At 28.1% G+C, this 11,553-nt stretch overlaps 1 protein-coding gene across 1 annotated transcript in view; it reads left to right on the forward strand.

The window, feature by feature from the left end:
* brsk2a (BR serine/threonine kinase 2a) overlaps nt 1-11,553 on the forward strand; it is a 271,593-nt gene that overhangs the window by 224,337 nt on the left and 35,703 nt on the right. Inside the window, 1 exon segment of the mRNA XM_051100124.1 lies at nt 8,242-8,273. Coding sequence (XP_050956081.1) covers nt 8,242-8,273 — 32 coding nt within the window.

Raw genomic sequence — 11,553 nt, forward strand, 5'->3', positions numbered from 1 at the left:
CAACCTGCGCATAAAAGAAAGAGAAAAGTAGGATTTTAGACAGCAAAATGTGTTTCTGTAGCGTTTTCAGACTCTCTTGCTTGAGATTCGGTGGGGGATCTTGGTACTGTGACTCGGCGATAAAGAGAAAGAGGGTTTGAAATGTAAGTTTGATGTGCAGATAGTAAAGCTAGTCGGACAGTTCAAAGGTAGTGCGTTTGTGTGTTTGGAGATGAGCTCAGCGTGTCCACACACATCTGAGATCGCCGTGACCTTTCTCTCCTCACAGAGGACGCAGATACTAAACAATAAAAAGCTGCTTTTGACTTGAATAAATGCTTAAATCAGAGTCCTTCTGGAGCTGATATCTGTCAGTTTGTCAGGCTGTGATTCATAGTGTGACACCAGAGACAAGGGACAGAATATTTGCTGAAGTACCTTTGAACACCACTGAATCTAGATCAGAAACATATCTAGGGTTAGATTTGCGTTTTTCTCAGTGCAAGGGTCAAGAGAATTCTCTGTCTCAGTCTTTATCTTGTTGGATGAGTCTCTTTAAATCTCTGTAAGGAATATCGTTAGCACCTTTCAGTAAGGTTCATTAGTTAGCATTAGTTAACTACGTTAGTTAACATGAACTAAAATGAGCAATACTTCTATAGCATTTATTAATCTTCAGCATTTGCTAATGCATCATTAAAATCAAAAGTTGTGTTTGTTAACATTAGTTAATGCACTGAATTAACAATGAACGACTGTATTTTCATTAACTAACATTAACAAACATGAATAAATACTGTAATAAATATATTGTTCATTGTTGTTCATGTTAGTTAATACATACTAACACACTAACAACAAATAGAACCTTATTGTAAAGCGTTACACCATAATCAGAAAAAAAAAAAAAAAAATATATATATATATATATATAGCATACATTTTTAATTTTTGCAATGTGAAAATATGTGAAAAAATTCTCAATATTATGATACGAATAAAACATTTGTATACATTTTTAAAATATTTATTTAAAATATTTACATACCCTTTTATTTATTAATTGATTGATTTTGTGTTGATAGTGAAAATATGTTAAAAATCTAATTGTCTTTATCATATTGTCAGTAAAAATATTGTTAAAAAAAGTATTTAATAAAATATAGTTTTTTAATTATTTTTTATTATTTAAGTTTTTATAATTTATTATCTCTTTCTCTTTGCATTGATTTTGAAAATATAAAAAAAACAAATTCTTGATATTGTAATTAAATAAAATATATATATGTAATTAATTTGTACAAAAAAGAAAGTTTTTAATAAGAAATTCTACAATTTTTAGTTTTTTTATCACTTTTTTAGATTTTGCGTTGATTTTGGAAATATTTAAAAAATCAAATTTTCAATATTGTAATTGAATAAAAAAAAAGATGTAAATAATTTGTAAGAAAAGTATTAACACAATAATAAAAAAATTAGCAAATTTTTTCTCTTTTGCACTGATTTTGAAAATATGTTAAAAAATCTATTTTTCTATTGTAATTAAATAAAAATATATGTAATTCATTAATAATATATATATATATATATACGTTTTTTTTGTTTGTTTGTTAGTTTGTTTGTTTTGTTTTTTTGTTTTTTGTTTTTTTGCATTGATTTTGGAAATATTTTTAAAAAATCTAATTCTCAGTATTGTAATAAAAAAATAAAATGTAAAAAAAAGTATTTATTAAAAATAGCATATGTTTTTAATTTATTATTACTATTTTTTATTGATCTTTTGCATTTTGGAAATGTTTAAAAAAAGAATATAATTCTCAATAATGTATATAAATAAAAATATGTAATTAATTTGTAAAAAAGTATTTAACAAAACAATTGCATATATCACTATATATCACAATTTTTTTTTTAATCTTTTTTACTTTTTTACTAAAACATTGAATTCCTAATATTGCAATTGATTAAAAATATGTATTATTATTATTATTATTATTATTTTTAAGTATCTAATAAAATATTAGCATATATTTTCAGTGTATTTTCACTCATTTTTATTGATCTTATTGATGATTTTCGGACATATTTTTTTTTTTTTTGAAATTGAAAAAAAAGAGTATGTAATACAAAATAACATTACTGTTATTATTATTATTATTGTTATATTATTATTATTTTTTGTCACTCATTTTAATGTTTTTGCATTAGATTTTTGTCATGAAAATGATGGTGTAAATCAAAAAGGCTTCATTTACTTCAAAAAGAGTATAATTAAATATTTTTTCTTTTTGAATTTGGCCTGAAATGTCACAGTAACCTTGAGGACTTCAGGTCGTTTTCGTAGTTCGTATGAAATCTGTTCTTTTCCCATGTGAGGCGACTGGCCGCCGCCTCCTCCATCGCCGTTACGTCACACTTCTATACAGACGCCGTCGAGTCATTCACTCGCTCCGCAGGAAGACCATTTCAAGACCATGTTTCCATGGAGAAACAGCTTAAACAGGAAGTGAAACTCTGGCTCCGCATGAAAGTTCTGTATTAATATCTCAGTTTATTCCTCTGGACTACAAATGAACAGTTTCTCCGAAACCATGGGACATTTCGGTCTCATTCCTCTGGAATTTCAGAAGAAAAATTCGAGAAAAAGCTGTTAGTTTAGAGAAAGAGAGCTGAGATCTCCAGTGCGTTTCCTGCCTGACATGTCGGCCTACAGTCGTCTCTCTGTACATGGTCTCATGATCACGTCTCACGTCTCGTTAGCTCGTTCTCGTTACCTTTTACGAGTGTGGCATTTTAATGAGTCACAGTGGCTTTCAAGGACAAGCCTGCAGGAAACACACGTCTTGAAGTCACTGATAGAGTTTGATAGTGGTTGAATTGTGAAACACCCTCACGTGTGTCTCATAAAGACTTGGAAAAATTAATATTCACGGTGAGCAATGAGTCATTCCTGATGAAAAATTAACAAGACATTCCTGAAAATATCAGGCAGCTGTTTCTTATTACAAGTTGAAAATGGACTTTGTGGTAAGATGTAATAAATGATAGTTTGATTGATTGTGGATTTTAACAATCAACTCTAATAATGTAAACGGGCCTCAGCAGTAAGTTATATCTACATATTACATTTGTTGATCACATTTTAATGCTTGACAAAGTAACCATTTTGTTTTCTGTGGCATATTGAATATTATTTCAATAAATTGAAAAAAAAAAAAAAAAATAGATAACAAACTTTACACATAAAATCAATTGCAATTAAAACTATGCTGCTAAAAAGTCTATTTATTTATTTATTTATTTATGTTTTATTTACACCAATCCTTTGTGAAATAAATTTATTTAGATAATAAATCAAATAAACATAAATAAACTGTCCAATGCAATTAAAAATGTTGCTAAAAGTTCTATTTATTTATTTATTTATTTAATTTAATTTAATTTATTTTTTACACCAATCCTTGTTGAAATAACTTTATTTAGATAATACACTTAAATAAACATAAACTGTCCAATGCAATTAAAAATATGTTGCAAAGTTTATTTATTCATTTATTTACACCACTCCTTATTGAAATATTTATATTATAATTATTTTAATATAGTAATATATGTTATGTATGTATGTATTTATTTATTTTGTGTGTTTGTTTACTGCAGTCCTTATTTAAATACATTTATTTAGATAATAAACAAATAAACATGAATAAACTGTCCAATGCAATTAAAATGTTGCTAAAAGTTTTATTTATTTATTTACTTATTTATTTACACCAATCCTTATTGAAATAACTTTATTTAGATAATACACTTAAATAAACATAAATAAACTGTCCAATGCAATTAAAAATATATTGCAAAAATATTTATTTACACTAATCCTTAAGATAAATATTTATGTTATAAATAAATATTTTATATATAATAATACATATTATTTATTAGTTTGTTTGTTTGTTTACGCCAATCCTTAGTGACATAAATTTATTTAGATAATAAATTAAATAAACATAAATGAACTGTTCAATGCAATTACAAATATATTGCAAAAATAGTTATTTCTTTATTTCTTTATCCTTATTAAGATAAAATACTTTCTTTTTTAAATATGTATGTGTATATATATATATATATATATATATATATAAAATTATTTGTTTGTTTGTTTGTTTATTTACGCCAATCCTTCAATAAATCAAATAAACATAAATAAACTGTCCAGTGCAGTTAAAAAGTTAAAAGTTTATTTACTTATGTATGTATTTATGTATGTATGTATTTATTTATTTAATTATTTATACCACTCCTTATTGAAATATTTATTTTATAATCAATGTTTAATACATTAATATATGTTATGTATTTATTTATTTTTTGTTTGTTTACTGCAGTTCTTATTTAAATGCATTTAGATAATAAACAAATAAACATGAATAAACTGTCCAGTGCAATTAAAATTTTGCTAAAAGTTCTATTTATTTGTTTATTTTTTATTTATTTATTTATTTATTTATTTATTTCAGTCCTTCTTGAAATAAATTTAGATAATAAAATAAATAAACATAAATAAACTGTTCAATGCAATTAAAAATATGTTGCAAAGTTTATTTATTTATTTATTTAAGCCAATCCTTATTGAAATATTTATTTTATAAATACATATTTTTAATATATTAATATGTTATTTATTTATTTTGTTTGTTTGTTTGTTTGTTCATGGCAGTCCTTATTTAAATACATTTATTTAGATAATAAACAAATAGATATGAATAAACTGTTGCTAAAACATTCATTTATTTATTTATTTATTTACATCAGACTTATAAAAACGTATTTAGATAATAAACTTTATTAATTAATTTATTTATTTACTTACACCTATTCTTATTAAAATAAATATTTATTTAGATAATGAACTTAAATAAACGTAAGTAATTTGTCCAGTGCAATTAAAAATGTAGCTACAAAATCTATTTATTTATTTATTTATTTATATACACCAATCCTTATTGAAAAATGTATGTGTTTGTTTATTTATTTATTTATTTCCAATCATTATTGTTGATCCTTAATTATTAGCAAATAATGTATTATTTTGTATTATAATGTATTATTTGTTTCTTATTCAGAATCCAGTTTTTTAAATTATAATTAAAAATCAAATATCAATTATCCAGCTCTGGCATAAAGGCATTCAGTTTTCTGTCCAAATATATTTTGTCTTCTGCATATTTTTCTAAAGATTTATGATGAGATCATGTCTAATAGCATAGGATTTCTCAAATTCATTTATTTATATACTCATTCATTCATTCATTCATTCATTCGGTCATTCATTCATTTTAGTATTAGTTTTAGTGTTTAGTCATCAATAACACTGCTTTGGCTCAAGTTTGTAAATAAACACCTAGTACCTTTGAAACATTGGGCTTCATTTATAAAACATGGTATAAATCATTGGTAAAAACATGTAAAACACATTCAGTTCGAAGCAAAATTGACACATGGATGTTTTTATACTAATTTGTTTGCGTAAAGACGCTACTTTGTGTTTTGTGAGTGAACCATTAAAGTTTTAATAGCCTCTGTTTGTTTTCCTAGTTAGTTATGTCTCTTGATTGGAAAAAACATCATTAAATCTTTTTCATTGGAGGGTTTTGTGTGTGTGTGTGTGTGTGTGTGTGTGTGAGGCGTTCGCATGTGTAAAATACATATGATGGAAACAGATGATTGAAGAAAACAGTAGACAGCAGTTTTGACCCCCTCCAGCACAGAGATGCAAATAATAATTGGATGTGAGCGCTGCTCTCATCATTTGTCATCAGACACTGATGTATCTGCTCTCAGATGAAACGTGAGCACTGATCTGTGAGTCTCCAACCCCTCTCAGCTCCAGGATTCATCTTCTGGAGACTTCGGGTGCTTGATGTGGACTTGCAGTCTTGTGGCCTTCACTTACACGTTTCCATGAAGGTCACGAGAGCGCAGCGTGTCCCATTTGTCATTTTTCATAAGAGTCGCTCACTAGCGCTTGTTTTTGCCAAGCCTACAACACTAGAGTTCACAGCTGACTACTTCACTGAAGTCTTTGATAGACACTGAACTGCTGTTAAAGAGAGCAAGAGACTGACAGAGTCTGACTGACATGTAAAGCGACAAACCGTGTTTGTTTTGTTTTTATCTGCCACTTAAGGGTGCTTAAATGTGACAACTTGAAGTCGTTCAGACATTTGGTTTAGTGAAACTCACAAACTTCACATCCAGACAGTCATAAATCACATTAAATTCATATCTAAATTGACAGCCCTAATTTAAAATAAATTTGATCATATTAAAAACACAAACAAAAACAATCAAATATGGAGTGTTTATTATTATAACATTTCTGTACTGTACAGACCAGGGGCAATATTATTATTATTATTATTATTATTATTATTAATTAGTTTTTCCCCGACAGTTTTATTACCTCAGCTTTTCATTTTTTTTATTTTGTGTTGTTTTATTTCAGCCATTATTTATCACTTATATGTACTTTAATGTTATGTATGTAATAAAAGACTGAAACTAAAACAAAAAAGCATAAATATTACTATTCAATTTAATTAATGAACTTAACATAAAAAAAGAAAAGAAAAGAAACAAGAACAACAACAACAACAACAACAAAAAGGGACTAAAATCACAACTAAATTACAAAAAAAAAAAACAATCAAATATGTAAGTATTCCTTATTATAAAATTTACGTACTGTACAGGGGCAGTATATATATATTTTTTTCTTTCAGTAATTTTAGTAGATTTAGTACTTCAGCTTATTTTATTTTATGTTATTTTATTTTATTTTATTTTATTTTACAAAAACAATTGGAAAATTTGTATTATTAGTTTTAGTTTCAATATTAGCAACATTAAAATTGAGTAATATTATTAGTTTTTTTTTTTTTTTTTTTTTTTTTTTTTTTTTTTTTTTTTTTTTTTTTTTGTCACATTTTACTTGGAATTTACTGCACTAAGGTAATATTTTAAATTAATATTCCCAATTTAATTTTTTACATTAAAATCATTTTTGAAAATCCATTACTTATTATTAACTGAGATAAAATTAAATATACCTTTATTTTATTTTATTTTATTTTATTTTATTTATTTATTTTTTCAGGCAACATTTATCACTTACATGTAGTTTAACTTCATGCATAGTAAAAGACAAACTAAAACTAAAATAAATTTAAAAAATCATAGAAATTACTATAAAAATTAATTCATGATGTAAACATATTAAAAAAAAAAACTATTATATTCTTCTTATTATTATTCTTATTATTATTATGCACTAAGGTAATGTTTTCAATTAATTCAGACATTCAAAAATGTTACTAAAGTAAAATAATTTTTAATATCCATTACAATAACATTACATTAACATTACATAACATTAAGTGAAATCAATTTAAATACACAAATTTTAATTTATTTTATTATTTTATTTTATATTATTTTACAAAAACAATTGGAAAATTTGTATTATTAGTTTTAGTTTCAATATTAGCAACATTAAAATTTAGTAAGAGCAAGAAAAACAAGAATAAAATTAAAATTACTATAATAGAAAATATTAGTAAGAACTATAATCATTAATATTGAAATTATACTCAATTACAACCAAAATGGGAAGCATTTGTTTTTTTCATACTTATAATTAATATCTCTAAAGAAAATCAATTAATTGATCATTGAAATTATAATATTTATTTTTTTTAAATGCATAGGGAATATCCCTTATTACAAAATCTACATAAAAGCCAGAGAAAATGTTGCATTTATTTATTTATTTGTTTGTTTGCTTGTTTGTTTGTTTTATTCACACTAGTTTAATAAGGTTTTGCTTTTTTTCAGATTTGTTTTTATTTTAATATTACTTTAAAATGTATAATAAATAAATTAAAATCAAGTTTTACTTTTTAATTTGTAAGAATTAATAACATGCCTTTTATGCCTTTTTAGTTTCAAATTTATTTCCAAAATGAATTAATATAAAATTAATTAATTACAATATAAACCTTTTTTTGTTTTTGTTTTTTTGGTCATAGCACTGTATGTTGCAACATAATAAAGTTTTGCTTTCCCAATCTTGATTTTATTTCCAATATTGTTTTCAAATTGACTATCACAGACTGGATCTGTTGTCTGATTGCTTCATTAACAGCTGCTGTTTTTCTGCTGAGTCTAACCGTGTCTCTGTGTGTGTTTGTCTTGCAGTTAGAGCTGATCCAGAAGCACACGTGGTACATGTAAGTACTGAACTCTCATGATTTTTGGGTCAGGAAACAATGGTTGTGACGGGCTGGGCATTAGGGACAGATAGACGGGATCAAATGTGTGTCTGTCTCGGCGTTACACAGCGTGTGATAAATGGCACAGACCCCACACGTCAGCAGCAAGGACACATTTCCTCAGGCCCGGCAGGGATTTGCTGTCCGCTCGCGTGCTCGCCTCGTCTCGTCTGCCTTCCTCCAGAGAAAGAGAGAAAGAGAGAGACAGCAGGCGAAGGTCGTCCCGACACGCTCGTGCCGCGGCCTCCCGTCTGACGGCCTCTCTGGGGTCAAAGACGCGGCAGACGCGCCGCCTGCGCTTTTAAGCAGAATACTTATGTTTTTAGCTGCTCTGGTACACGCCGCCGTCTTTTCTAACAGATGGCGACGGCAAATATTTGGAGCGGATCTGGGAAGGAAGGTTATGAAGACGCTTGTCGTGGATTTGGGGTCAGAACGAGCTGCGGTTGTTAGGATCGCGAGGCTCAGAGTCAAACACATGCTTGTGTTGCTTTATTAATTGTGATCTGACACAAGTGTGCGTTTCTGTTCACGTCCGTGTGTAGATTATGATTGTGATTAGCTCACTTTATTCCAATGGCAAATTATTTGTCGCTGTAATATTTCATTAAAAATCCTTTGAAATGACTGAACATTTCACTGAGATCTCAAAGCACACACAAGCTGTTGGATAATACTAACTCATTAAATGAACAAAAAAAAAAGTTTGTTTTTTTAGTTGGTTTTAACTGGTTTTTAGCTGGTTTTGCTAAATCAGCTGATTTAAGCAAGGTTTTTAAGTTTTTTTTAAATAAATGAGGTGGTTTTAACTGGTTTTAGCTGTTTTTTTAGCCAGTTTTCATAAAATGAACTTTTGTTTGTTTGTTTGTTTTTTGCAGGTTTTCACTTTTATTTTTAATAAATCAGCTGTTTTTAGCCTTTTTTAATCAGCTGGTTTTAACTGGTTTTAGCTGGTTTATAGCTGTTTTCTTTTCCTAAATCAATTGGTTTTAGCTGGTTTTTGGCCGATTCTTATTATTTTTTCTTATTATTTTTTTAAATCAGCATGTTTTAGCTAGTTTTTAAGCTGTTTTTAACTTAATTTGCTGGTTTTAGCTGATTAAGGTTAAAAGTGGTTTTAACCGGTTTTAAAAACCAGCTAAAACCAGCTGTTAAAAAAAAAAAAAAAGGCTAAAACCAGTTTTCACTCAGGGTGCGGTTTTAGCTGGTTTTCAGCATGTATTTTTAATAAATCAGCTGGTTCTAGCTGGTTTTTAACAGTTTTTGTTAAATTAACTGGTTGTAGCTGTTTTTCCCCCTATAATTTGGTTTTAGCTGGTTTCTAGCTGTTTTTGTTCAGTTAACTTTTTTTTTTTTTTTCCAGCCAATTCAGCTGTTTATTTTTGTTAAATCATGTTAGCTACATGCTAACGTGGAAGCAACAGGTCTTTTTTGGTAAATCAGCTTTTTTTTTTTTTTTTTTTTTTTTTTGATTAACCAGCTGGTTAAAACTCAACTATTTCAGACTGAAAACCTTTAAACTTCGAACTTTTAATACTACTTCAACATTTCTGGCTAGACTTTTTCAAGCCAACTTGAAGTTTGTCTTTTTTTTTTTTTTAAATCTAGTTTTTGTATTGATGCTCATTAGTGAATATGTATTTGATGTTACATACATTCATTTACATTTAAAATTCAACATGAGAATAAGTATGTGTGTTTTCAACTTTAAAAAAAGTGTTTGTGCTGTTTAAGTTAATATGGATATTTAAGTTATCTCAATTTTAAAGAATAAGTAAAAGTAGCAAGTTATTTGTTCATGTTTTTGTTTATATATTTAAATTGTATGTATATTTTAATTATTTATATTGGCGGAAGAGGTTAATGTGGGAGAAAAAATTGTACAGTTTTTGCAGTTATATTAAGATTTTGTTAATATTTTGGAAAAGATAACATAATTAATATTCAATTTAACTAATTTAAAGGAGAAGTCCACTTCCAGAACAACAATATACAAATAATTTACTCACCTCCTTGTCATCCAAGATGTTCATGTCTTTCTGTCTTCAGTCATAAAAACATCATGTTTATTGAGAAAAACATTTCAGGATTTTTCTCCATATAATGGACTGATATGGTGCCCTGAGTTTGATCTTCCAAAATGGAGTTTAAATGCATTAATAAATGATCCCAGGTGAGGAAGAAGGGTCTTATCTAGTGAAACGACCTGTGATTTTTTTCGAAAAATAAAAGTTTGTATATTTTTAAGCACAAAAGCTCACGTAGCACAGGTTCAATTAGAATGAATCTTTAATGTGACTCGGGAAGAACGAGTCATCTCGGGGAGTGATTTGTTCAGTTGCACATGCACAACATCCCATTAGGTTCTGTACTGGAATTAGTTCACCTGTTTCGAGTCTTCAGGTTTTTCGAGTCGTTCGTTCATCTAATGGGGCTGTCACGTGATGCTGATTTTGCTAAAATGAACGAAATGACTCAAAAAAAGATTTGTTCATTTTGCTGAACAAGACTCAAAAGTTCGAGTCAGTAAAATGATCCGAACTTTCCATCACTACTACGAATCACATCTTCGAATCACCACAAGTTCATCATCTATGTACTCCGGCTCAAAAAGATAGAGTATGTTGAAAAACTCCATCTTATTTTCTTCTACAACTTCAGAATCGTCCGACATCCTTGTACCTTTTTGTTTGTAAACAGCATTTGATTTACTTGCACTTTCTTAGTCTTTGCGTGTTCGCTTTGTAAACACTGGGTCTGTAGTTCTGCCTACGTTTGGTGTGATCTTTCGACGTGATTCAATAGTACGTCATGAACTCGCATCCCAGAGCCTGTGCTACACAAGCTTTTGTGCTTAAAAAGTATACAAATTTTTATTTTCCAAAAAAAATGCATCCTCAGCTGGGATCGTTCAGAGCCCTTTTGATTTTGGAAGTTCAAATCGGGGCACCAATGATGTCCATTATATGGAGAAAAATCCTGAAATGTTTTCCTCAAAAACCATAATTTCTTCACGACTGAAGACAGAAAGACATGAACATCTTGGATGACAAGGGTGTGAGTAAATTATTTGTGAATTGTTGTTCTGGAAGTGGACTTCTTGACTGACACCCGCTATAACAGTTCTGTCAGTATCTGTGTGTCTGTCTTAATTTCTGGACACTTTCTCTGATGTCAGATCTCGGCTCTGTAGAGAGCTGGTGTTGTTGTTGTATGTGTGGTAATGTCAGTGTCACTG

The sequence above is a fragment of the Labeo rohita genome, chromosome 25, assembly GCF_022985175.1.
Source record: "Labeo rohita strain BAU-BD-2019 chromosome 25, IGBB_LRoh.1.0, whole genome shotgun sequence".
In the NCBI taxonomy this organism is placed as follows: domain Eukaryota; kingdom Metazoa; phylum Chordata; class Actinopteri; order Cypriniformes; family Cyprinidae; genus Labeo; species Labeo rohita.